Source organism: Vipera berus (genome assembly GCF_964194415.1).
Source record: "Vipera berus genome assembly, chromosome: W".
Lineage (NCBI taxonomy): Eukaryota > Metazoa > Chordata > Lepidosauria > Squamata > Viperidae > Vipera > Vipera berus.
In genome coordinates, this window is record NC_138210.1 from 44,530,831 (window position 1) to 44,555,971 (window position 25,141).

Consider the following 25,141-nt stretch of genomic DNA (forward strand, 5'->3'; position numbering starts at 1 on the left):
CTCCATGGGCGCACGCTGGGGAGGTATCACCCTTTGTGAGGAATGAAAAATGCACCATCACCTGGAAGTGGCCAGCATATGCCCCTGCCTACTTTGGGAAGGCTAGGGCCTGGGCAGCGTTGTGCTTCTCTTCAGATTCGTGCCACTCGGCTCAGCCTCTCGGCACTGTCAGGAAAGTGCCCCACTGCCTGCCAAAACCGGGCAGGCTGGGGGCTGGGCAACATTGTGCAGGCAACATCAATTCTCATGCTGCTCATGGCATCCCCTCCCCCAGAGCCCACCAAGCCGGATATGTGAAGTAGGCGAGGGCCATGTGCTGGCCACTTCCAGGCGATGGTGCATTTCTTCATTCCTCACGAAGGATGATACTTCCCCAGCTGTGTTTCTTGCCTATTTTTCTCCCTCCCTCATCTCAAATATTTTCCTACCACTCTGTTCTTGGAAGGAAGGAGAGGGAGGGTCTGAAGGGAAGTCCTGCCTTAGTCCTGCCCTGCTGCCCTTTCACCATCCCCTTGCCCCCTCCTCCTGGCCTATCCTGGGGGGGTTTCCGATCCTATTGCTAAGGAAGTTTTGGATACAAAGCCAGATCTCCTCATATGGAGAGGGAGTGGGCCTCCCTCTTGACTTTGCCCTCGTACCCATCATGAGCAACCTGGCTAAGGAGAGCAAGCACAGCAGCAGCAGCCTTGAGGAGGAAGTAAGTGCAGCTGGGCGCCACCTTGGGGAAGTGGATCTGGGCTTAGTGCTATGGGTTCTTGACGGCTGGGCTGGGCATTTGACATCCACGCCACTGTCCAACCCCCCCAAGGCCTGAGAGGAACAGTGAGACTCCTCCAGTGACCCATGCCTTGGCAATTGCCCCGGTCCCATCTTCTTCTGCCAGAGACCCTCAGATCTGTCCCACTCCTGCCCAGGCCCCCATTGGCACCCTTGATGCGAATGATGTAGAGCTGGCCACGCCCACCCAGTAGGCCATGCCCACCCTGGCCCAAGGGCAACTGCAATGCTGATGCGGCCCTCAATGAAATTGAGTTTGACACCCCTGGTCTAGAGAGAAAAGCATCCGAATGGTTGAACAATTTATATAACGAGCAAGCCCCTGAATTGGAGGACCCCCACCTTTTCCTCTTAAGGGAAAGATTTGAGGACCCATCCATTGCCCTCAGAGCAGAAGAACAAATCCACAAGATAAAACAAGCTGGCCGGCCTGCCCTGGAATACGTGCAGGAGTTTTGAAAGATGGCCGGTCAGATAGAGAGATGGCCTGAGCAATCCATAATTCATCTTCTTAGAGAAGGGTTAGACGACAACCCGAATGGCAATCACCCCCACGAAAATCTCCAGCTACTGTGATGGCTGAAAGACCCAGGCCACCAGTAGGCCCGGCAATTAAGTGTTTCCGGTGCGGAAAGCAGGGACATCGAGCAGCGAAATGCCCAGTCCCCTTCCCCCAACAGCAGAACAGACCAGGACCAGCAGTGAGAAAGAGACCTGCACAGTGGCTAATGGGAGAGAACTGCAAACAAATGATGCAGGAACATGTTGTGCAGGTCACATCCCCCACACGGGAGGACACCAGAACTCAGGCTGGATCCACCCCCGTTCTACCCACTTTCGACAGCGACGACGCAGAGAATGACCCGATGGTGAGCCGACACGTCCCACCTTTTTTACTACCTGCCAAGCTCATAATCCCTAAGTTGGGTACGCAGGTAGATTTAAAGGTGCTAGTTGATTCTGGATGCTCCCGATGCATCATTAGCTTGCCATTTGCCATGAAACTGGGCATACGAGCAAAACTGCTCTCCAAACCTGTGAGTTTCGAGCAAGCCGATGGCTCCTCGATGGGAGGGATTTTAGTCATGAAATTAATGGAGCCCCTACACTTAGAAAGAGGTGAGCACTGGGAATTTATTCGCTTCCTGGGGCCCCCAAAAATGAGTGGGACTGTGATCTTAGGATTAGCCTGGTTGGACAAATGCAAGTCGTTTATCTGGTGGGAGAAAAGAATGAGAACTGTGAGAGTACCTATAGGGCCCGATCCCCCCATTGATTCAACAGATGTTACAAGGAATTTAGCCCACCCAATGAGCGAGCGCACATATCTGCCTCATGGCCATAAGGCGAGCCACTCATCCCCAGCGAGTACCAGGACCTAGCGGAAGCATTTAGTGAGAAAGAATGTGATATCTTGCCTCCTCACCGGCCCAATGATTGTTCCATTGAACTGTTGTAGGGGGCCAAGTGTTGTGATTCAGGGTCAGCCTGTGGGTTCGGCAGTTGGGTCGGACGACTCAGAGGAGGAGGAGGGGGGTGTTGAAGACCTTGCTGAGGGGGTTGAAGATCTTGCTGATGAGAGCCGTCAGCCAGGCCCCTCCCACTTGGTCACCACGGAGACCCAGCTGTGTGAGCCTGACAGCGTGGATGAAGATGACCCACAGCTGGCCCTGTTCAAGGACGCCCGACGCAGGAGGCAGTCAATTAGGAGTAAACAGAGGAAGGCAATGGGGCTTCTCGGAAGGAGGCAGAGAGAAGCCACGCCCAGAACCCTATATAAGGGGAATGTGTGGGGAGGGCTGATTTGCTGAAGGCAACCGCTTGGATAGTTCGTGTTTCTTAAAGCTCCTGTTTCTTGGTTCGTGTCTTGTTTGTTTTTGTAGCTATAAATTTGGCAGGCGTAATTCCAGCCTCTTGCCGTTTGTAAAGGGGTTGTCCCTGCCTTTTCTGCAGGGCCGGTAGCAGGCTGGTACAGAACAGTTTGCCTTCAGCCTCCCACCCCTTACTAATATTATGGAGCAGCTACGTGCTGAGAATGCCCAGCTCACCCAGCAACTCACTTTGCTGGCAGCTCAGGTGGCTCAACTGCAAGCTCAGGTTCATGCTGCACCCCCACCATCACCCCCACCCAGGAGAAAATGCCAAGTTGCAATGCCGGATAAATTTACTGGCAATCCAGAACTGTTTCCTGCTTTCCTGGGACAATGCCAGCTCTTTATCAGCGTGAGAGCAGCTGATTTCCCCAGTGACCGGGATAAGGTGGGGTTTGTGTTAAGCCTTCTTTCGGGTGATGCAGCTCGTTGGGGCACGCCTCTGCTGGCTCAACCTAGCCCATTGTTGGACAACTTTGTGGGGTTTTGTGATCATATGCGTCTGATGTATGAGGACCCTATTAAGACGCAGACTGCTACTCGACGCCTATATCAGCGATTTTCGGCTGCTTAGCCAGGATTCCGCCTGGAATGAGGCTGCGCTTGTGGATGCCTTCCAGGATGGATTGTCGGAGGAGATGTTGGATGAGCTGGCCCGTGTGGATATTCCCTCAGACCTGAATGGGCTGATCCATCTCTGCCTGCGGATCGATGCTCGGTTGCAGCAGCGAAGGAGTCGCCGTGCCACCCCACAGACCCCTGCAGCCCCTGTTGTGCGTGAGCCCCCAGTTCAAAGGGAGGAGCCAATGGAGCTAGGTGCCGCCAGGTCTCGTCTATCGGTGACTGAAATGAACAGACGATGATTGGGGGGGGTTGTGTTTTTACTGCATTTGGCTGCTTTTTGCCCAAAGAAGCGACAGCAGGCATCAGTGACCGAGTCTGCCCCGAGAAAGACCCCTACTTTTCTGTCGGGAAACGCCCCGAGCCCGATCTAGACGGTGTGATAGATCGGGCGTCCCACAACAACACCGAGCGACGTCTTTCCGATGCTGCCTGTGGACCTCCACGGCATCTGATTTTGGAGGCACGTCTGATCCTTCCTGGCAAGCCAGAGGGGATTCCAGTCCATGCCTTAATTGACTCTGGGGCCACCACACATTTTATGGACTCAGCATTTGTGGCCAAATGGGCTGTTGCCCAGTGCCCGGTGGATCCGCCCATGTTAGTGGAGACTATCGATGGTCGAGTGCTCCTGTCTGGCCCTATTACGGCCGCCACGCAACCATTATGTATGGCCATCAGTTCCCATGTGGAGGCCATCCAGTTCTATATCACCTCAGATCTGCATTTCCCCGTGGTCTTGGGACTGGCGTGGCTCCGGGCGCATGACCCACAGATCTATTGGTCACAGAACTTGGTCACCTTCCCAAGCTTGCAGTGCGTGGACCACTCCCGCCATATCTGTGCCGGCCAGGTGGAGGGTTCCCCAGGGGTTTCCTTGCCTCCCGAACTGTCCGACTTTGCTGATGTGTTCAGCGAGACAGAGGCGGATCAATTACCCCCGCACAGGCCCTATGACTGCCCCATTGATTTAGTCCCTGATGCGCCTCTCCCAGTGGGGCGTTTGTACTCCATGTCGGACCCCGAGTTGGCTGCATTGCGGGACTTTCTGGAGAAGAATTTGGCTCGCGGTTTCATCCGGCCCTCGTCCTCGCCAGTGTCTGCACCCGTGCTCTTCGTCAAAAAGAAGTCGGGCGAATTGCGGCTTTGCTGCGATTATAGGAAACTCAACGCCATCACGGTACGCAATCGTTACCCGCTGCCCCTCATCCCCGAACTCTTGGACTGACTCCGGGAGGCTAACATCTTCACGAAACTGGACCTGCGTGGAGCTTACAACCTCGTCAGGGTTCGGCCGGGTGATGAGTGGAAGACGGCGTTTGGTACTCGCTATGGACATTTTGAGTACACGGTGATGCTGTTTGGCCTGACCAACGCCCCCGCTGTGTTTCAGCATTTCATGAACGACAATTTCCGGGATTTGTTGGATCAGTTTGTCGTGATCTACTTGGATGACATCCTGATCTACTCCCCGTCGCATGAGGTGCACCATCAGCATCTCTATCAGGTCCTGCAGCGACTCCGAGAACATCGGCTGTTTGCCAAGTTGGAGAAGTGCCAGTTCTACCGGGTGACCATCGATTTCCTGGGACACCGCATTTCTCCTGAGGGCATCGCCATGGAGCCGAGTAAGGTTGAGTCTTTGCAGAGTTGGCAACCCCCGCGTCGCGTGAAGGATGTTCAGCGACTTCTTGGGTTCGCCAACTATTACCGAACTTTCATTCCTGGGTTTGCTGCCTTGACAGCCCCCCTCACCCGGCTCCTGCAGAAGAAGACTCGGTTCCAGTGGAACGCTCCAGAACAACGGGCTTTCCAGACTTTGAAGGAAGCCTTCATGAAGGAGCCCTTCTGGAAGCATCCTGACCCGCAATGGCCGTTTGTTGTGGAGGCGGACGCCTCCGACATTGCCATTGGGGCGGTGTTACTCCAGGCAACGACGCCCAGCGGTACCCTCTTCCCTTGCGCGTACCATTCACGAAAACTGAACCCTTCGGAGCGCAATTATACAATCTGGGAGAAGGAGCTGCTGGCCATCAAAGTGGCGTTCGAGGCCTGGAGGCATCATCTGGAGGGAGCGCGGCATCAAATCGAGGTCCGAACGGACTATAAGAATTTGGAAAGCCTGCAGACCGCTCAGAATTTGAACCAACGCCAGATCCGGTGGTCTCTTTTCTTTGCGAGGTTTGACTTCCGGGTTCGGTACATACCTAGCGGGCACAATCAAAGAGCGGATGCTCTGTCCAGGAAGCCCGAATATCCCCGAGTGGAAGACAAGCTTCTGCCCAGGACAGTGATCCCCGTCGAGTCTTTTGCTGCGGTGCGGGAGCCGGTTGATATACGGGCTCGGATCCGGGAGGCACAGCAGCAGGAGGTGTGAGTGGCTCAGCGGAAGGAGGAGGTGGGGCCAGATTCTCCTTGGACGGTCACGGATGGACTCTTGTATTATCGTGACCGTCTCTACGTTCCGGGAGGGCCACTCAGGGGACTCATCCTCAGCCAGTGTCACGATAACCCGGCGGCGGGGCATTTTAGCCTGTTCAAGACCCTGAACCTGGTCTCCCGTACCTTCTGGTGGCCCCGAGTCCGACACGACATCCAGTCCTATGTTACCTCCTGCATCCCATGCAGGCAGGCCAAGTCAGCGACAGGGGCCCCGCCTGGATTACTGCAGCCTTTGCCGACACCCAAAAGTGCCTGGGGGGCTGTGTCCATGGACTTTCTGACGGATTTACCCCCATCCTCTGGTTTTACGACAGTGTATGTGGTGGTGGAGATGCTGACCAAGATGGCGCACTTCATCCCCTGTCGCGGCTTACCGTCAGCCGGCGCCACTAGTCGTATGTTCATTCAGCAGGTGTTTCGGCTGCACGGTCTCCCTGATAGAGTCGTCTCTGATAGGGGGGCCCAGTTTACAGCCCGCTTCTGGCAGGAGTTGATGCCAGACCTCGTGATGGAGGCAGCACCCCCGAGTACGAGGTCGCCAGCATCAGGGATTCCCGTTGGCTGAAAGGTCGTTTTCAGTACCTGATTGAATGGAAAGGTTACGGACCAGAGGACTTCACCTGGGAAGACGCGACCGCCGTTCATGCCCCTGTGTTGGTGACCGCTTTTCATGAACAATTTCCATCCCGACCGCATCCGGATCGGCAGACCCGGGGGAAGGGCCCTGCGGTGCGGGATAGTGTTCTGATTCAGGGTCAGCCTGTGGGTTCGGCAGTTGGGTCGGACGACTCAGAGGAGGAGGAGGGGTGTGTTGAAGACCTTGCTGAGGGGGTTGAAGATCTTGCTGATGAGAGCCCTCAGCCAGGCCCCTCCCACTTGGTCACCACGGAGACCCAGCTGTGTGAGTCTGACAGCGTGGATGAAGATGACCCACAGCTGGCCCTGTTCTAGGACGCCCAACGCAGGAGGCAGTCAATTAGGAGTAAACAGAGGAAGGCAATGGGTCTTCTCGGAAGGAGGCAGAGAGAAGCCACGCCCTGAACTCTATATAAGGGGAATGTGTGGGGAGGGGTGGTTTGCTGAAGGCAACCGCTTGGATAGTTCGTGTTTCTTAAAGCTCCTGTTTCTTGGTTCGTGTCTTGTTTGTTTTTGTAGCTATAAATTTGGCAGCCGTAATTCCAGCCTCTTGCCGTTTGTAAAGGGGTTGTCCCTGCCTCTTCTGCAGGGCCGGTAGCAGGCTGGTACAGAACACCAAACTTCCACGACCAAGAATGTACACTATGTCCCCCCTTGAAATGGAGGAGATGCAGCGATATATGGATACAAACCTAGCGAGAGGATTCATTGAACGGGCCAAGTCTGTTGTGATTCAGGGTCAGCCTGTGGGTCCGGCAGCCGGGTCGGATGACTCGGATGACTCAGACGAGGGGGAGGAGGAGGGTGTTGAAGACGAACTTGCTGATGATGGCTTGGAGGCTTCGCAGAGCCCCCAGCCAGGCCCCTCTTCTCAGCTGCGCGAGCCCGACAGTGCGGATGATGATGACCCACAGCTGGCCCTGTTCAAGGACGCCCGACGCAGGAGGCAGTCAAGCAGGAGCAAGCAGAGAAAGGCTGTGGGACTCCTCGGAAGGAGGCACAGGGAGGCCACGCCCTGAACTCTAATAAAGGGAGTGTTTGGGGAAGGGCTGGTTGCTGAAAGCAACCGCTCCGTTTGAGGTTCAAAGTTCCGATATCTTGTTTCATGTTCTGTTGTTTGTTTGTGAATTAAACTTGGCAGACGTTTTCCAGCCTCAGACGTTTTCCAGCCTCTGCCGTTTGTACAGGGGTTGCCTTTCTGCAAGGCCGGTAGCAGGCTGGTACAGAACAAAGTCTACTGTAGGAGCCCCTGTGTTGTCCAAAGAAAAAAAAATGGGTCTCTTCGTCTCTGCATAGACTATAAGGGTCTTCATGCTGTGGGTGTGGAAAATAAATACCCTCTCCCCCTCCAGAGACTTACTAACCCACCTTGCGAAGGGGAGTGTCTTCCTTAAGTTAAACCTGAGAGAAGCATATTACTGGGTGAGAATAAAGGAGGGGGATGAGTGGAAAACGGCCTTCAACTGCCCCTTGGGAAGCTACCAATTCAAAGTCATGCCATTTGGACTGCAGTTGATTAATGAGGTCCTACATGATCATTTATACAAAGGGGTTCTGGATGACATTCTGATATACAGTACGAATATGACTGACCACATAAGACTGATCAGAGAAGTGTTAAAGAAACTATTGAATGCCAAACTTTATGTCAAATTGTTGAAATGTGAATTTCACCAAACCCGATTAGATTATCTTGGCTATAGAATTTCCGACGATGGCATCAAAATGGACCCAGCCAAAGTGAAAGCTATAATTGAATGGCAGTCCCCAAAGACTCGCAAACAGCTCCAGAGCTTCCTAGGGTTTGCCAACTTCTACCATCAATTCATTCCCTCTTTTGCCGAGATTGTTCTACCCTTTACAGAATTACTCAAAACGGGCAAGGGAGGGGGAAAACTGCGACCTGGCCAACCACTAGCATGGACTATGAGTTGTCAGAAAGCTTTTGAGAATTTAAAAAGACTATTTGCGGCTGAACCGGTTCTAAAGCACCCCTACCCAGGGGAGCCCTTTGTAATTCAAGCTGATGCCAGCGACGTGGCAGTCAGAGCTGTGTTACTGCAAAAGAATAAAAGTGGGGTCCTGCAACCTTCTGCCTAAACCTCTAAGAAATTCACTGAAGGCGAGAGATGGAGGACAGTCTGGGAGAAGGAGGCCTTCGCAATTAGGTGGGGGCTATTAAACTGGCGACACTATCTAGAAGGGAGCAAGGAGCCTTTTGAAGTATGGACAGATCACAAAAATTTAGAGCGACTAAAAACTCCCCGCAAATTGTCCCCAAAGCAAGTGCGTTGGTCACAGTATTTTAACCATTTTAATTTTACTCTAAAGTACATACCAATTGCCACAGTACAAAAGCGAATGCAAAGAGGTCTACAAGGCAATTATCCCCAGTTCGCAACCAGCGGCACAACTCACACCTCGCAGAACCCCTAATACTGATAACCCGGGAGCGAAGAAGATAAAACGAGAGCTTGTTACCGATCAATGGTTCAAAGATAATCAAACCTCCCTAACATGGGGCTGCAGAATCCGCTAACAAAATGGTGGAGCAATGTCTCAGATGCTATGTTTGCTACCAACAGACAAACTGGACTGACCTCCTCCCTTTTGCCGAGGCGGCCTACAATAATTCTGTTCACAGCAGCACTGGCTACATGCCTTTCAGAGTAGCCACAGGAAAAGAGTTCAGCCCAATGCCTGAATACCCTCAGGTGCCTTCCGCTTCCCAGACACTTGATCAATGGTGAGGGGGTGGGAAGAGGTTTGGAGAAACACGAAAACGGTGTTAAAAAAGACTACTGAGACTTATAAAAAACAGGCTGATAAAAAGAGGGCTCCCCAAAGAACATTCCAAGTTGGGGAAAAGGTTTGTCTGTCAACTATGTATGTCTCAAATTACCCAGCCAGAAATTAGGACCGAAATTCTTGGGGCCTTTCCCCATTGTGAGAATCATCAACCCGGTCACAGTAAAATTGAAGCTCCCCAGACGTTTGGGGAAAATTCACCCATTTTCCATTGTAGCTTACTGAAACATTTTTGGGCTTCCACTTTAAGACCTCCCCCTAAGAAGGCACCTAGACCCCTTGTAGTAGTGGGTCAGACCCATTATGAAGTGAAACGTATTCTTGACTCTAGAATCTTTAAGGGAAAATTACAGTACCTAGTACAATGGAAGGGATACCCATTGTCTGAAGCCATTTGGGTGAAATCTAGCGATGTGAAAGCTGACAGACTTATCAAAAAGTTTTATGAGAAACACCCCAACAAACCAAAAGCCAGCTCCTAACTTGTATTCTGTTTACATTACAGGATCTGCCCTTTTTGTAAGGGGGGCCAGATGTCAATGCTGCAAACATTGACATGTTTTTGCACTGACAATATAAGAGACAGCCTTTGGCTTTAACTGTTTGGCTTTGAATCACAAAAGTGTGGGAGGGATTCAACCAGGACGTTTTAAGAAGATAAGAAATAGAGCGCTTCAAGGGAAGTGAAACTTCGTGTGTTGAACTAATTGGCGAATGTGATTTATGACGTGTTATTAAGGGAGGGAGATTCTGTAGGATAAGATGTGTCAAAGGGAGAATTCAGATTTTGGCATCCATCCATAAGTGCCAATGCTCCGTTCTGCTCATTATAGACTTTTTTAGAAATAATGTGTCTTTTTAATCGGAATCATGACAATATGGAATTATTTTAATATAAATTATGAGACTTTATAAAGATTGAGTAAACAGAAACATATATTATTCCCCATAGCAAGGAAAAGCAGAGATGGTTGAATTGGTTCTTTTATCCAAAGAAAATAATATATTTGATTTTGTTTCTATTTGGAAATTGCTTCTGGATTTTGTGCTTGCAATGGAAAAAAAATGAAACTTTGATTTTGTTTTTGTTGATAGGTTTGTTGTCTGTTGTGTAAAAGTAAAAAGTTGAGGTTGTAATGTTCTTATCTTCTACTGTGCTAAAGAGACTTGAAGTCGGTGACTTTTTCTTTCCTTTTTTATTTTTATTTTATTTTAATTCCATTTATATCCCACCCTTCTCCGAAGACTCAGGGCGGCTTACAAGCTTAGCAGTAGCCTTCATTTTCCCTCTTTACTTCATTTTCTCCCCCCCCCCCCAGTTTTCTATTACTTTTTTAAACTTCTCTTTGTATTTTATACTTTGATAAACTAATAAAAATGCATTATAAAAAAGAGCTTCTGGTAAATTAAAATGAATGCCACTAGGCCTAGAACATGGGTAGGGAACCTTGGCTCTTTTATGACTTGTGGACTGGTTCAGGAATTCTGGGTATTGAAGTCCACAAGTCATAAAAGAGCCAAGGTTCCCTACCCCTGGCCTAGAAAGTAGAAAATGTCAACGCTTGTCCCTTTTTCTTCACTACAAAAATTGTGTTATAGCCAACCAAGTTTAGTTAATGGAAAATCATAATATCCCTACAAGCTTACACTACATACTCTGCTGCCAGTGTGCCTTCTTCGGTTAGACATTGGAGAGTGGCTGCGGCTCCTTCGTCGCCGATATTCTGGGGTATATGATCTACTTCGTGATCGCCGCCTGTGAGAATGGGATCTAGAGCGAGTGTATCTCCTGTGAGAATGTCTTCTGGATCTAGACCTTTAAATGGTAAAAATATTGTTCCATACAAGAACTGCAATAGACCATCAAAATAAATATTAACAGTTATTAATGACAGTTTAAAACAACTGAAGGCATTTATATATCAATTGGCCAAAATTTAGGACATTCAGGTTGTCATGTTTCAAAACAAACATGCAACGTTTTGCAGGATAAGATCTGCATTTTGAGCGACATGCTGGAGTCACATATAGAGAAAATCCCCCCCCCCCGCAAATTCCAACCCTCACCTACCCTGAAACACATTTGTTAATTTTTTTAAAAGGCAAGGAAATGAAATATTACTGCAGGTCTTAAAATTCTGCACTGGAGCAGTAAACTGCAGAAAGACTCCCAAAGCTGCATGACCACTGGAACCCCATTTTAGAAGGTACAAAATGAGAGGAAATTCATGTAGTTTTATTTGGGAAACAATTTGTCATGGAAACCTTTGAATTTCTGTTCAAATCAAGTCTTTTTACATTCTTATAGGAACATTTTCATATTTTTCATAACTACATGTAGCAATGAACTTAAATGGCTTACCTGTATTTCTATATTTGCACATGCATGCTTGCATATTGTTAAAGTACATTACCACAATTGCATTGAAACATGCAATCTTTTTATTTTTGCCATTATCACTATATGGCTACTTACAAGTTTCTGGATATTTTTCAAGCCCTGACAATAAAAAAATCTTATTACAATGTTTAAATTTTCTACTGAAAGGTCCAACCAACAATCATAGAAGTTTAACATATTCAAGTTTTTAACAAATAACACACATACCTGGATTTCGATCTTGATTGTGAGTGTGATTCAGAATGTTTAGAAGCTCTTGATGGGCTACGAGATCCTGACCTGCTCTCAGATTTTACACAAGCAGGACTCTCAGCTGGAGATTTTGACTGGGACCGTGACTCCTAATGAAAGAAGTAGTATTAAAAATGGTATTGGTTGCACAAATGCCTACCTTCTTTTGTTAAAAGTAACTATATATTATTGAGTGTGCCTGAAAAATAAACGGTTAGGAAATACCCTCCAGGACTAGATTCAGTTTAACCCACTGTTAACACTGTGAAATTTCCTCAAACAATTCCCTATTAAACCAGATGACCAATGCTCTATTAACTAAGTAATCATGCAAATTCATCTACAACTTGATCATACAGACACTGGAATGTAAACCATACATTTACTTAACCTAGGACCCATTCATTCTTCCAGATTCTTTTAATTCTACTTCACTCTTGCTTTCTACTTTTCTTCATTCTTCATTGAGTTTTTCATTTTTCATACTTCTTGTATTCTTCCCCAATTCAAACAATTCATTATAGCCTTAAAAATATTCAAGTGCTTCTATCTGACCAATCTTCTGTTCAATTTTTTCCCCCATTCAATTTTAATTTTCTGATCTTTAACACTTTTCATTAGCCTTCTTTTATCTTGATTTATCTTCCACATTCTTGGAAAAAATTCTTCCATTTCTTCACGAACATTAACCTTAATGGAAAAAGAACATTTAGTATATTTAAGCACGTGGGGATTATAAAACCCTGCTGGAGTTTCAGAATTTTACCTACTAAAATGGAATAGTCAGCAGGTGAAATGCAAATTACTAGTTTATAAAAACAATTTTAAAAAAAATATTTTAACTGATATAATCATACAGGCTCTACTAATGAGTCCACTGATTCCCTTGCAGTATTTCCCAAATATTCTGCACCTATTCTGCTCCCTAACTTGAGAAATTTTTCAAGTCTGTAATATATATATCTATATCTGTTTGTATTTACACACACACACACACACACAGAGTTTTAAGCAATACACTTGCCTGAAGTTTTTTTTTTAAAACAGGATCTCATGTCTTACTACAAATTTAGTTACTTTTACTTACTACAAATATATACTAAGAAGCATAAGTGATGGTTGTTCAAGTCCTAAATCTGTACTGAAAATGCAAATTTGATTGACTTCTTTGGATTCTGCCCATAGAGGCTACCTCAGTTTTATAAATCCAACCATTTACATCTATCACTAAGCGTGATTGTTTTATTCAAAAGTTACAAAATATTTGTACAGTAAAATAAAAACAAAGGCAATCTATTTGTTCAACAGAAGGTAAATATGGTTTAATAGCACTGCTAATGAGTTAACTACCTGACTCGGGTGGCTACTTTGTATTCCATCAGAAGAAATATATCAGACAAGGCAATATAGACAGAGCAAACATATTGTATATATTAGAGTATCTAATATTATTTGTTCTTCCCAAATAAAGAATCAATCAGGAATTACTTTCAAATTTAACTCAAAAGCTGACCTCAAAAAGATCTGATTTCCATTCAGGAATTAAAAATGCTCACTTCATTATCTAATTTCAGATCTTTTTTAAAATATTGAATAAATTTGCAAAAAACACATTTTGCAGCTTGAGCAAGGATCGGCAAATGCTTGGCGGCTTTTGTAAAATTCAAGTTTTATGTATTTCTCTACAGTACTTTCCCACAATTAAATATCCTATAATCCAGAACCACTTCAGAAAAGTAAAAATTTGTAATCTCGGAAGAAATATGATAACACTGGAAAATGCACACAACCAAAGATAATGCTAGACAGCCTACTTGAAAGGAACTACTCTTTTTTTGACAAAGAATTTCTGATCAAAGGTGCTACATACAAAAGTAATAAAATATATTGTGAGGTGTCACATTAATTTAGCAACTGACAATTCTACACTTTATTCACGTATTTACATTCTTACATGACTAAGGTTTCACGGACTGCACTTTAGTAAAGCCAATGGAGCCATAAATGCAACATTTTACTACCATTGTTAATGTTAACATTAATTTTTAAAATCTCTCTTCTTTGTACTATATTTTGATTCCTATTGATAGTGCAGTGTACTTGAATAGAAAAGTAGGATATAATTCAAGTAATATACAGTATTGTAATTCTAGTCTGAAAGCCACTTTGGTGTTGTTGTTAAGGCATAAGGCTAGATACTGGGAGACCATGAGTTCTAGTCCTACCATGTTTTCCTGAAAATAAGCCCTACCTTGATTTTTACGTGTGTGCCTAATATAAGCCCTGCCCCCAAAATAAGCCCTAGTTAAGACTCCATCAACTCCATCACATCATCTGGTTGCACAAGGTGGGGTGAGGCACCCGTGTAAAAATCAAGCTAGGGCGGGGGTGGGGGGTGGTGGAGCTTACCTCAGAACTGCCACAGCCAGGCCTCCCACGCCGACACCTGCCTGGCGGCTGCGGCACCAACAACCCTGTCCAGTAGGAGCCCGCATGTGTGCTGCCTCTGCTGGTGAAACAGAGGCCGGGGGCCGACACACACATCAACCCAATTAAGCTGACTTTGTAATAATGTCGCTTGGGGTGTGTGTGAAAAGCCCTAATAAGCAGGCATATACATAGAATGAAGGCTACTGCTAAGCTTGTAAGCCGCCCTGAGTCTTCGGAGAAGGGCGGGATATAAATGGAATAAAAATAAAAAAAAAATAAAAAAAATAAACCCGGAGCTCTGTTCTGGGCTGCAGAGGCCTTTCCTGAAGGCCTCTGCCGGCAAAATGGAGGCTGGGGGAGACATGTATGAGAGGTGGTGAGCGGCTACAGAAGAAGTGGGCCGCCACCAGCCATTTGGGCTCCTGCTGGACAGGGCTGTTGGTGCTGCCACCACAAGGCAAGACAGTGGGGAAAAAAAGACATCCCCCGAAACAGAGACCTAATGCCTCATTTGGAGGCAAAAAAAATATAAGACATTTGTCAACGCTGCTAACATTGGATGTTCTTGCTTTGACAATATATGGAAATGCAGCCATTTTCCTTAACTTGTGTGTTACTCTTTAGTTAGAATTAGATGATACTGGGAGGGGGGAGGTGGAAGAATGTGTATGGGAATTAGCTAGACATAACAATATCGTAGTAGAGTGTGATTCAAGGCTTTTTGAAATAAGAGATGATAAGAAATGGTGGGTTGGAGAACTGGAGGGAAAGTCTGCATTTCAAACTAATTGGAGAATGTGATTTATGACTGTTAATTAGAGGAGGGAATTGTGCTTTGATACTATGTGTTCAGGGGAGGGGAATTCAGATTTTGGCTTTGACCATGTACACGCCGATGCTATGCTTCTCAAATAACGATTAAGGTAAACAATGCGTCGAAGTTCTTTGAAGAGTTTCATCTGTCGGAACCATGACATTAAGCCAAAATCTCCAAACTTTCCAAACTATCTAGGGGTCCCGAGCCCTAGTCGCTATCCCTAGACTTGAGGGATAAGCTGACAAAGATTCGGGGGAAGATTTCATCATGGAGAAAGAGAATTTGCCTGAAGTCAGCACCCCGGCAGCAACTGCTACCCCAGGGGGGGAAGCGACAGCCAGCAAGCCGGTGGAGGAGGAGCTTTTGCAGGCCTCCCAGCAGGGGGCAAAACCCAAGCAGCTAGGAGAGCTGATTTGGTCGTCAGATTGGGCCCAGCCCAATGGAGACTCCAGATGCCCCAAGACGGCCTTGCCACCTTCAACGGCTTCAAAGGCAGACAAGGTTGAGCTACCACTAAGGGATTTCCGCATGTTGCATTCCCCAGACCGGTGGAAAGCTACCAGATGGTCTGCCACTGAGGACTTGGGTGAGTGGAAATACCTGTCTGCAGCTCATAGTCAGTCAGTGGAAAAATTGGTGGAAAAATTTGAAGAGCTAGAAGTGAGAAGCAGAGAACAACTCCTGCCGAGAGAAGCCCCCAGCCCCTCCTTCACAGATCAGACAGTCTTCCAGCCCCTGAAGTCCCCAGTCAGGGCCTCCAGCCCCACAGAGACAGACAGCTCCAGTCTCCGGAACAGCCAATCCCCAGACCGGTGTGTATATCGATCACCCAGTCTAGGCCCCCTGCAGCAATGGGGAGTACAGCAGCCCCCGCAGATGGAAGGTCAGCAATCTCTGAGCTTACAGCACCTAATAGAGGCATTGCACAACTTGGGGTGGTGCAGAAGCCAGGAGATCAGCAACTGGTGGGAGGATGACCACAGCAAGAAGGTTGGTCGCCGCCCCCGAATGTACAGCAACCACTGAGAGACCCACAAATGAGGGAAATCCAGCAACAACCCCCTCCGAGGCCCTACAGCAATTGAAAATAACACAGCTCCCGGCAGGCCAACAGCAGGGGGGATGGCAGCAACCCCCATCCATCCAGCAACCATTGAGGGGCCTAGAGCAGCATAGAGCGCCACAACTCCCCACTGGCCAGCAGCAGGGAGGACAATAGCAGCCCCCACCGAGACAGCAAACTTTGGGAGACCTCCAGCAACTCGGGAGGCCGCTACTGCCGGTATTGCAACCACAGCAGGGAGGGTGGCCACAGTCCCCGAACATGTAACCCCTGGGAATGCAGCAGCAGCCAGGGTGAGGCCAGCAGCAACTTGGGGCGCAACAGCCACAGTGGGGGACCCAGCAGCCAATGATTGCTGCACCTTTCAGAGCAACCTTCGATGGGGACCCAGAAAAGCTGATTTTTTTTTCTCAACCAAGTGCGCTCTCATTTGAACCGCTGGGCCTATCTCTACCCACACCCAGCTGCTATGGTCGATGTGATTGTGTCCAGCTTAGAGGGAGAGGCATCCGAATGGCTGAATAATTTATATAATGAGCAAGCCCCCAAATTGGAGGACCCCCACCTCATCTTCCTAGGACAGAGAGAAAGATTTGAGGACCCATCCATTGCCCTCAAAGCAGAAGAACAAATCCATAACATAAAACAAGCCAGAAGGCCTGCCCTGGAGTATGTACGAGAGTTTCGCAAGTTAGCTGGTCGGATAGAGAGGTGGCCTGAGCAGTCCATAGACCATCACCTCAGGGAAAGTTTAGACAATCACCCCTCTCAGTACTGCATCTATCGAGCAGTACCTGATCCAGCTGCCAGAATGGTACCAGGCAGCAGTAAAACTAGATGTTCAGCTTGCCCGCTATAAGAAGCCTCCCTCACATGAAGCTGAGGCAAAGCCCGAGCAACCCAAACGGCAACCACCACCACCCCGAAAACTTCCAATTGCTGCGACTGCTGAAAGACTCAGGCTACCTGCAGGCCTGCCAATCAAGTGCTTCCGATGCAGACAGCAGGGACATCGAGCAGCAAACTGTCCAGTCTCCTACCCCCAACAGCAGAGCAGACTGGGACCAGCAGCAAGAAAGAAACCTGCCCAGCAGCCAATGAGAGAGAAATCCAACTGGAACACACAGGAACCTGTTGCCCAGGTCACATCCCTCACACAGGAGGATGACGGGACTCAGCCTGGACCCGCCCCAGCTCTACCCTCTTTTGACAGCGATGACAGAGAGAATGACCTGATGGTGAGTCGACACGTCCCACCTTTCTCACTGCCTGCCAAACTCATAATCCCTAAGTCGGGAGCACAGGCAGACTTAAAAGTGCTAGTCGATTCTGGATGCTCCCAATGCATCATTAGTTTGCCATTTGCTATGAAAATGGGCATACAAGCAAAACTGCTCTCAAAACCCATGAGGTTTGAGCAAGCCGATGGCTCCCTGATGGGAGGGACTTTTGTCACGCAATTAACTGAGCCCCTATGCCTAGAAATAGGTGAGCACTGGGAGTTTATTCGCTTCCTGGTGGCTCCAAAAATGACTGAGGCTGTGATCCTAGGATTAGCCTAGTTGGACAAATGGAAGCCGTTTATCTGGTGGGAGAAAGGAATGAGAACTGTGAGACTACCTATAGGGCCTAACCCCCTTCCCCCACTGATTCAACCATTACAGGAAATTTTAGCCCACCCAATGAGCGAGTACACAAGGCTGCCTTAATGCCACCAGGTGAGCCACTCATCCCCAGGGAGTACCAGGACCTAGCGGAGGCATTTAGTGAGAACGAATGTGATGCCCTGCCACCTCACAGACCCAATGATTGCTCTATCGAACTGTTGCCGGGAGCCAAACTCCCACAACCGAGAATGTATGCTATGTCCCCCATCGAAATGGAGGAGATGCAGCAATACGTGGATAAAAGCCTAGTGAGGGAATTCATTGAATGGGCCAAGTCTGCTGTAGGACCCCCTGTGTTGTTTCAAGAAAAAAAAGATGAGTCTCTTCGTCTCTGTGTTGATTATAAAGGTCTGAACATGGTGTGGGAAATAAATACCCCCTCCCCCTCCTGAAGGACTTATTAACCCACCTGGCGAAGGGGAGTATCTTTACTAAATTAGACCTGAGAGAGGCATATTACCAGGTGAGAATAAAGGAGGGAGACAGAGTGGAAAACTGCCTTCAACTGCCCCATGGGGAGCTATCAGTTCAAAGTCATGCCATTTGGACTACAGGGGGTCCCAGCCATATTCATGCAGTTGATTAATGAGGTCCTACATGATCATTTATACAAAAGGGCTCTGGTGTATCTTGATGACATCCTGATATACAACACAAATATATCTGATCATATAAGGCTGGTGAGAGAAGTGTTAAAGAAACTATTGAATGCCAAGCTTTATGTCAAACTGTCAAAATATGAATTTCACCAGACCTGATTAGATTATCTTGGCTACAGGATTTCCAACGAGGGCATTGAAATGCACCCAGCCAAAGTGAGGGCTATAACTGAATGGCAGCCCCCAAAGACTCGCAAACAGCTCCGGAGCATTCTAGGTTTTGCCAACTTCTACCATCAATTCATCCCCTCCTTTGCCGAGATTGCCCTACACCTTACAGAACTACTCGAAACAGACAGAGGAGGAGGTAAGCCGCGACCGAGCCAACCACTAGCATGGACTATGGGCTGTCAAACAGCTTTTGAGAATTTAAAAAGACTATTTGCTGTTGAACCAGAACAAACAAACTGAACTGACCTCCTCCCTTTCGCAGAGGTGGCTTACAATAATTCTGTTCACAGAAGCACCAGCTACACGCCTTTCAGAGTAGCCACAGGAAAAGAGTTCAGCCCAATGCCTGAATACCCTCAGGTGCCCTCCGCTTCCCAGACACTTGATCAATGGTGAGGGGGTGGGAAGAAGTTTGGAGAAACACGAAAACTGCTTTAAAAAAGACTTTCGAGACCTATAAAAAGCAGGCAGATAAAAAGAGGGCTCCCCAAAGAATATTCCAAGTTGGGGAAAAGGTTTATCTGTCGACTAAATATTTACGCCTCAAATTATCCAGCAAGAAATTAGGACCGAAATTCTTGGGGCCTTTCCCCATCGTAAGGATCAACCCAGTCACAGTAGAATTGAAACTCCCTAGGCTTTTAGGGAGAGTTCACCCTGTCTTCCATTGCATCTTGCTGAAACCTTTTCAGGGCTCCACATTAAGACCTCCCCCTAAGAAGGCACCTGGACCCCTCGTAGTGGTGGGTCAAACACACTATGAAGTAAAGTGTATTCTTGACTGTAGAATTTTTAAGGGGAAATTGCAGTACCTAGTACAATGGAAGGGATACTCGCTGTCTGAAGCCACTTGGGTGAACTCTAGCGATGTGAAAGCCGACAGACTCATCAAAAGGTTTTAAGGGAAACACCCCAACAAACCGAGAGATAGTCCCTAACATATGCTTTTGTTTACATTACAAGATCTGTCCTTTTTGTAAGGGGGGGATGTCAATGCTGCTAACATCGATGTTCTTGTTTTGACAATATATGGAGATGCAGCCATTTTCCTTAACTTGTGTGTTACTCTTTAGTTAGAATTAGATGATACTGGGAGGGGGGAGGTGGAAGAATGTGTATGGGAATTAGCTAGACATAACAATATCGTAGTAGTGTGATTCAAGGCTTTTTGAAATAAGAGATGATAAGTAATGGCGGGTTGGAGAACTAGAGGGAAAGTCTGCATTTCAAACTAATTGCAGAATGTGATTTATGACTGTTAATTAGAGGAGGGAATTGTGCTTTGATACTATGTGTTCAGGGGAGGGGAATTCAGATTTTGGCTTCAACCATGTATGTGCCGATGCTATGCTTCTCAAATAAACAATGCCTCAAAGTTCTTTGAAGAGTTTCATCTGTCAGAACCATGACAACCAGGTCTTATTTTCAGGGAAACACAGTAACTTGGGCATAAAGCTGGCTGGGTGACCTTGAGCCAGTGACTATTCTCAGCTCTAGGAAAGAAGCAATGGCAAACCATTTCTGAAAAACCTTTTTAAGAAAACTGGAGATGGGGGGGAATAAAAACCAAACACCCACCCTACCCCCGCTGCCAATCCTCAACAGAAATGCTCCCAACAATGAAAACCTCGGACAGGAGGAAGTGTGTGGCCGGGTGGGCAGGCAGGTGTCCTGCTCGGCTGTGGCTTGGGGGGGAGGGGGCAGCTTCACTCCTCCAAATGCTGCCCTCTCTCAAAAGCAAGATGAAAACTAAAAAAAAGGCAAGGGAAAAAGGTTAAAACAGACACCCAAGAGCTGGATGCGGATGTGATCTTTTTTTCTCTCTCTTGTTCAGAAGAGACACTCTTCTGTTTTAACCTTTTTTCCTGGTCATTTTTGAGTTTTCATCCTGCTTTCATGAGAGGGCAGCTTTTGGTGGGGGGAAGCTGCCCCCTTTCTCCCCCACCAGCCACCAGCCAAGCAAGACACCCGCTTGCCTGCGCTCTTCCTCCTGTCCGAGGTTTTCATTGTTGTGAGCATTTCTGTTGAGAATTGGCAGTGGGGGGCTGTTTGGTTTTTATTCCCCCCCCCCCCGTCTGCTGGATGGTTGCAGCAAGTTTTGGTCACTTCATGTGACCCTGGAACACTGTGACCATCATAAATATGAATCAGTTGCCAAGCATCTGAATGTAAATCACAAGACCCTGGGGATGCTGCAACAGTCATAAGTGTGAAAAATGGTCATAAGTCACTTTTTCAGTGCCATTGTAACTTCGAACAGTCACTAAGTGAACTGCTGTAAGTCAAGGACTACCTGTACTTTATCACTTTTTTTCCTTTTGGGGGGGGTCCATCAAGTTTTTGACACCTTGCTAGGCAACTGGTGGTACTCAGATATTGCCATATCATAAAAGTGGTACAATGAGTGAAAAGGTTGAACAGCCCTGTCCTAGAAGACCTCCAAGGTCCCTTCCACCTCTGTTGTTTTAACACTACTTTGGAAAACAGAAAATTAAGCTTTATTGTCTTGATGCTTTTTCCACTTAAATCATTTTAAAGTTGTGTTCTGACCCATGCATTCAGAAAGTGTGGGTTGTCTGTTAAGTGTCATGGTTACTGGATCTTCCACATAATTTTTTTCCAAATTAAAAATATACATTGCACCAACTTTATTGGCCACATCTTTGTTCACATTTTTAGAACAGGAGAAAATGCAGGAAATAACCCTGGGAAAGAATTGTATGTATCAGTGATACACTACTTATCAGGGATACACTACTCCACTTTTTCCCTTCTCCTCATCCTGGATATGTTAAGGTCACCAGGAATCAAAGTTAATTGAAAGGGGAGTTTATCCTGGCTTGAAAGTCCACTTTCAGTTAAGCTTCATTACTGGTGACCTTATGAACATATTCAGGGTAGGGGCAACCAAACTACAGTATGTGGTTTCCTATTGCCTCTTTCTGGATTTTTTTTTCCAATTTCCAAATCTATTATACAGCCTTGGGATTTCCCAGTGGCCCATCTTTGTAAACTTTTTGAGATTAATCAAGGCCAACACCAAAAACATACTGTTATTAGAAGGCAAACCCATGTTTATAAATAGTCTTTGCTTTTAAATTACCATAACTGCAATTCAGGCGCTTGGCAACCGGCTCACCTTTACAACTGATTGCAGCATTCCATAGTCATGTGATGTGATTTATGATTTATTCTGGAAACTGGCCTTTTCAGCCAATTTCCGGCCCAAAAAAACCCCCCACAGGAATGCACTGACTTGCTTAATGAGCGTGATGTTTCACAACCACCACAAAAAGTGGTAAAATTGGGCCAGTCATGTGGGTGCCTTGACTTAAGACTGTCATGTAAGATGGAAATTCCAGGCTCCATTACGGTTGTAAGTTGAGGACTTACTACCTGTTCTGACCCAGTCTTTGCAAGTAATGAGAAACCGCTTACTTGCAAGTAAACAAACCCCTTTTATTAAACCAGGCAGCAACAATCTTTCTTCACGTTGGGTAGACAAAAACAAAACAAGTAGTCCCAAAGGAAAGTCTTTTCCCCTTCTGAAAAAGGGCAAGAACCGTCTCTGTTCACATGAGAACTCCAGATAACAAGTCTTTCAATAATTAACCAAGCAGAAACAGTCCCTGTTCACACCGGCTGAAGCAAATTCACTATTAGTTCCCAGCAGGGAGACTCAGTCGGCACCTCAAATACAGAGCAAGTAGTCCCGACAAACCTGGGTCTTGGCAAAGGAATCCAACTTGATGTATCCTGGAAAACGAATGGTTGTCTGTGACAACCAGCCACTCCCAAACCCCTATTATTTATTTCCCAGCCAGGGAGGGGCTGGCTAACGTCTACTTCTTTTCCGTGAGAGCTGGCTTATTGTCTTTCGTTGCTCTCCTCTCCACTCTACATATACGCGCATCTGGGACGGGTCCCATTTGTTCCTCCCCCTCACTCAGTTCAGGCCCCGAAGACAGCTGCCCCTCCGCCTGGACGCAGACAGACGACCCTGGCTCTGCATCTGGCTCTGATTCTGCTTCCTCATCAGAGCCTTTCTAAAGCTCCGAAGTTGACCCAGGCTCCCCCTCCATCTCCTCTTCGTCTGACTCTGCTGGTAGCTCTGCTGGCAGCCGATGGACCACAACACAACCATATATGAAAATTACAAATATTGAAGAACATTCATCAATATATTCATATTATCAAGTAAGATATCTTCTACAGGGAAAATATAAAATTTAGGTTGGTATATTTATCATAGGGACTGTACTACCTTCTCAAAATTGCGATGAGTGACTCAATTTCTCCACTCTTGAAATTTAAAGAGATAGTTGTGGATCACTCAACTTTATGAGGTTCCTTCCTGTGGTTTAAACTTAGGGGAAAGCCAGATGAACATCAGGAAACCCAGATAAGCTGGTCTTCTGCAGCTTTTCTTCTAGGAAAATAGTAGTGGTTGTTACATTACACAGGCCATTCTTAGAGTATGGAATAAATATAAATCTAGGTTGTACCCGAAAACACCTTTGTCACTTTCAGCTCAAGAAACATTTTATAGATGAGAAAGAGATGAGAAATGATAAATATAAATGGTTATCTTATCATGCTGTACTAGAATTTTCTCAAGGGGACTGTAAGAGAAAATCAAGTTAAAACCAGACAATAGAGGTAGTCATCCACTTATGACAATTGGACCTGGAATCTTGGTTACAGAGAAAAGCAGTTGTTAAGCAAAACGCCATGTGACTGCTTCAATTATCAGAATCTCAGCTCTTCCAGTTCTGGTTAAACGGAGTGTCAGGAAGAGGGCCTTGGGCCGCCCACCACACCTAGGTCAGGGCCCTCTCCCCACCATACCAGAGAGAGCAAATGCGAGCACCATCATTCTGAAAGGCTCTTTTTTTGTAGATTTGACTTCTGTTCTGCCAGCACATGGGGGGATTTCCCTTCCCTGCACAGAAGGGAGGGAAAACCTGTCAGCATGTGGGGGGTATGTACCTTAATTCCAACTTCCCCTCTCCATCCCTGCTGGCTTACCTATTGACTTTCTGGGAAAGATGGCAGAGAAGATTGCAAATGGAGGCTACAAGATTGGAGGGCACTTGGCAACTGATTGTAAAAGTTAACAGGTTGGCAAGCACCCAAAATGCAGTCATGTGACATGGGGCTAGCACAATGTTTTATGACAGCCGGAAATGCTTTACAGGTCACAAACCATGTGTTCCAAGGCCATTGTGACTGCAAGGACTACCTGTAGAAAGATATACTTGTCAACGTAAGACCAAGTTTGAAACAGAACTATGTACTAATGATGAACATATTATTGCTAAAACGTATAAGCCTCTGTTGAAATATGAGACAGTACACGTGAAACAATGTATGAAAATAGGAGGTAAAATGTTGGTTACAATATAGAAATGGATCAATGGAAAAATATGTGGTTGAAAGGATTGAGATTGTTTTAATATTAAATTAAAACTTTAATATTAAAAAGATTTTTTATAAAATGCATTGTTGGTATTTGTCACCAGAAAAATTGTCTAGAATGTATAAAGGTACTTCAAATCATTGCTGGAAATGTGAAGAACATCAAGTGACATTTTATCATGTTTGGTGGATGTGTAAAACCCCAAAAGATTGTAAAGACTAAAACACAGCTGAAACCAGGGGCTATTCTTTTGGGGCTAACTGACGGAACTGAGTTGGTAGTTCCTTGATTGGAGTACTGTTTAACTGCTTGATTGTTGTTCTGGTGTTAATCCCAGCTTATCTGGGTGTCAACTGCTAGTGAGGAGTTCTGTCCTTTTTTATTCCCTTTTAGCCTTTTCATTGTCTCTTTTGAATGGTGCATAAATGTTGTTTAACTCTATGAACCTGTTGATGGCTAATTTGTCTGAGTGCCAAGCTTCCAGGAATTCCGTAACACTTTTGGACTTAGCCTAGTCTAGGATGCTCAGTTTCCCAGTTGAAACTATGGTTAAGTATGTCCAGGTGTTGTGACATTAAGGAGTTTTCATCATATCTTCTGACTGCTAGTTGGTGTTCATGGATGTGTTCTGCCAGTCTTCTGCCTGTTTGTCCTATGTAGTGGCTGTTTCAGTCATTACATTGTATATTGTAGTTGAGTCCCGTTTTTTCTTCTGGGGCTGCTGGATCTTTTGGTTTACTGATGTTTTGGAGAATTTTAGTTGCTTTGTGTGCTATGGTGATACTGTATTGTTGTAACTAGTCTGGTTATTTCTGAGATATTTTTGGTATATAGTAGTGTTATCCTTTTCACAGCTTGTGCTGGTTGTGCTATAGTGGATTGAGTGGTCAAGCACTTTTTGATTAAGTTGCATGAATATCCATTTTGTTGGAAGATGTATAGCTAGCCTGTTTCCTTTTTTGGTGTTCAGGGTTGCTGCAGTCCATTTGTACTCATCCAAATAATTAAACAAGCACGTATAAACATATATATTATATAATCTAAGATAATCTCTTTGAGGGAGATGGGAGGTACAGAAATGTGAAAAATAAAATATGCTCAAAAGTGGAAAGGTTCGACACTACCCAC

The 25,141-nt window shown here is 46.3% G+C and overlaps 1 protein-coding gene across 16 annotated transcripts in view; it reads right to left on the reverse strand.

Annotated features, from left to right (window-relative positions):
• The window catches only part of LOC308676588 (transformer-2 protein homolog alpha-like), a 108,979-nt gene that overhangs the window by 78,711 nt on the left and 5,127 nt on the right, over positions 1–25,141 (reverse strand). For 9 of the 16 annotated variants that reach the window (XM_081342483.1, XM_081342476.1, XM_081342470.1 and 6 more), the window contains exons 2-3: positions 11,764–11,897; positions 10,803–10,971 (exon numbers count right to left, since the gene is read on the reverse strand). In XM_081342483.1, the coding sequence (XP_081198609.1) occupies positions 10,803–10,971; positions 11,764–11,897 (303 nt within the window). Of the gene's footprint in view, positions 1–10,802; positions 10,972–11,763; positions 15,536–25,141 lie in introns of those variants that run through there. The other 7 variants (XM_081342482.1, XM_081342477.1, XM_081342481.1 and 4 more) reach the window with 4 other exon arrangements.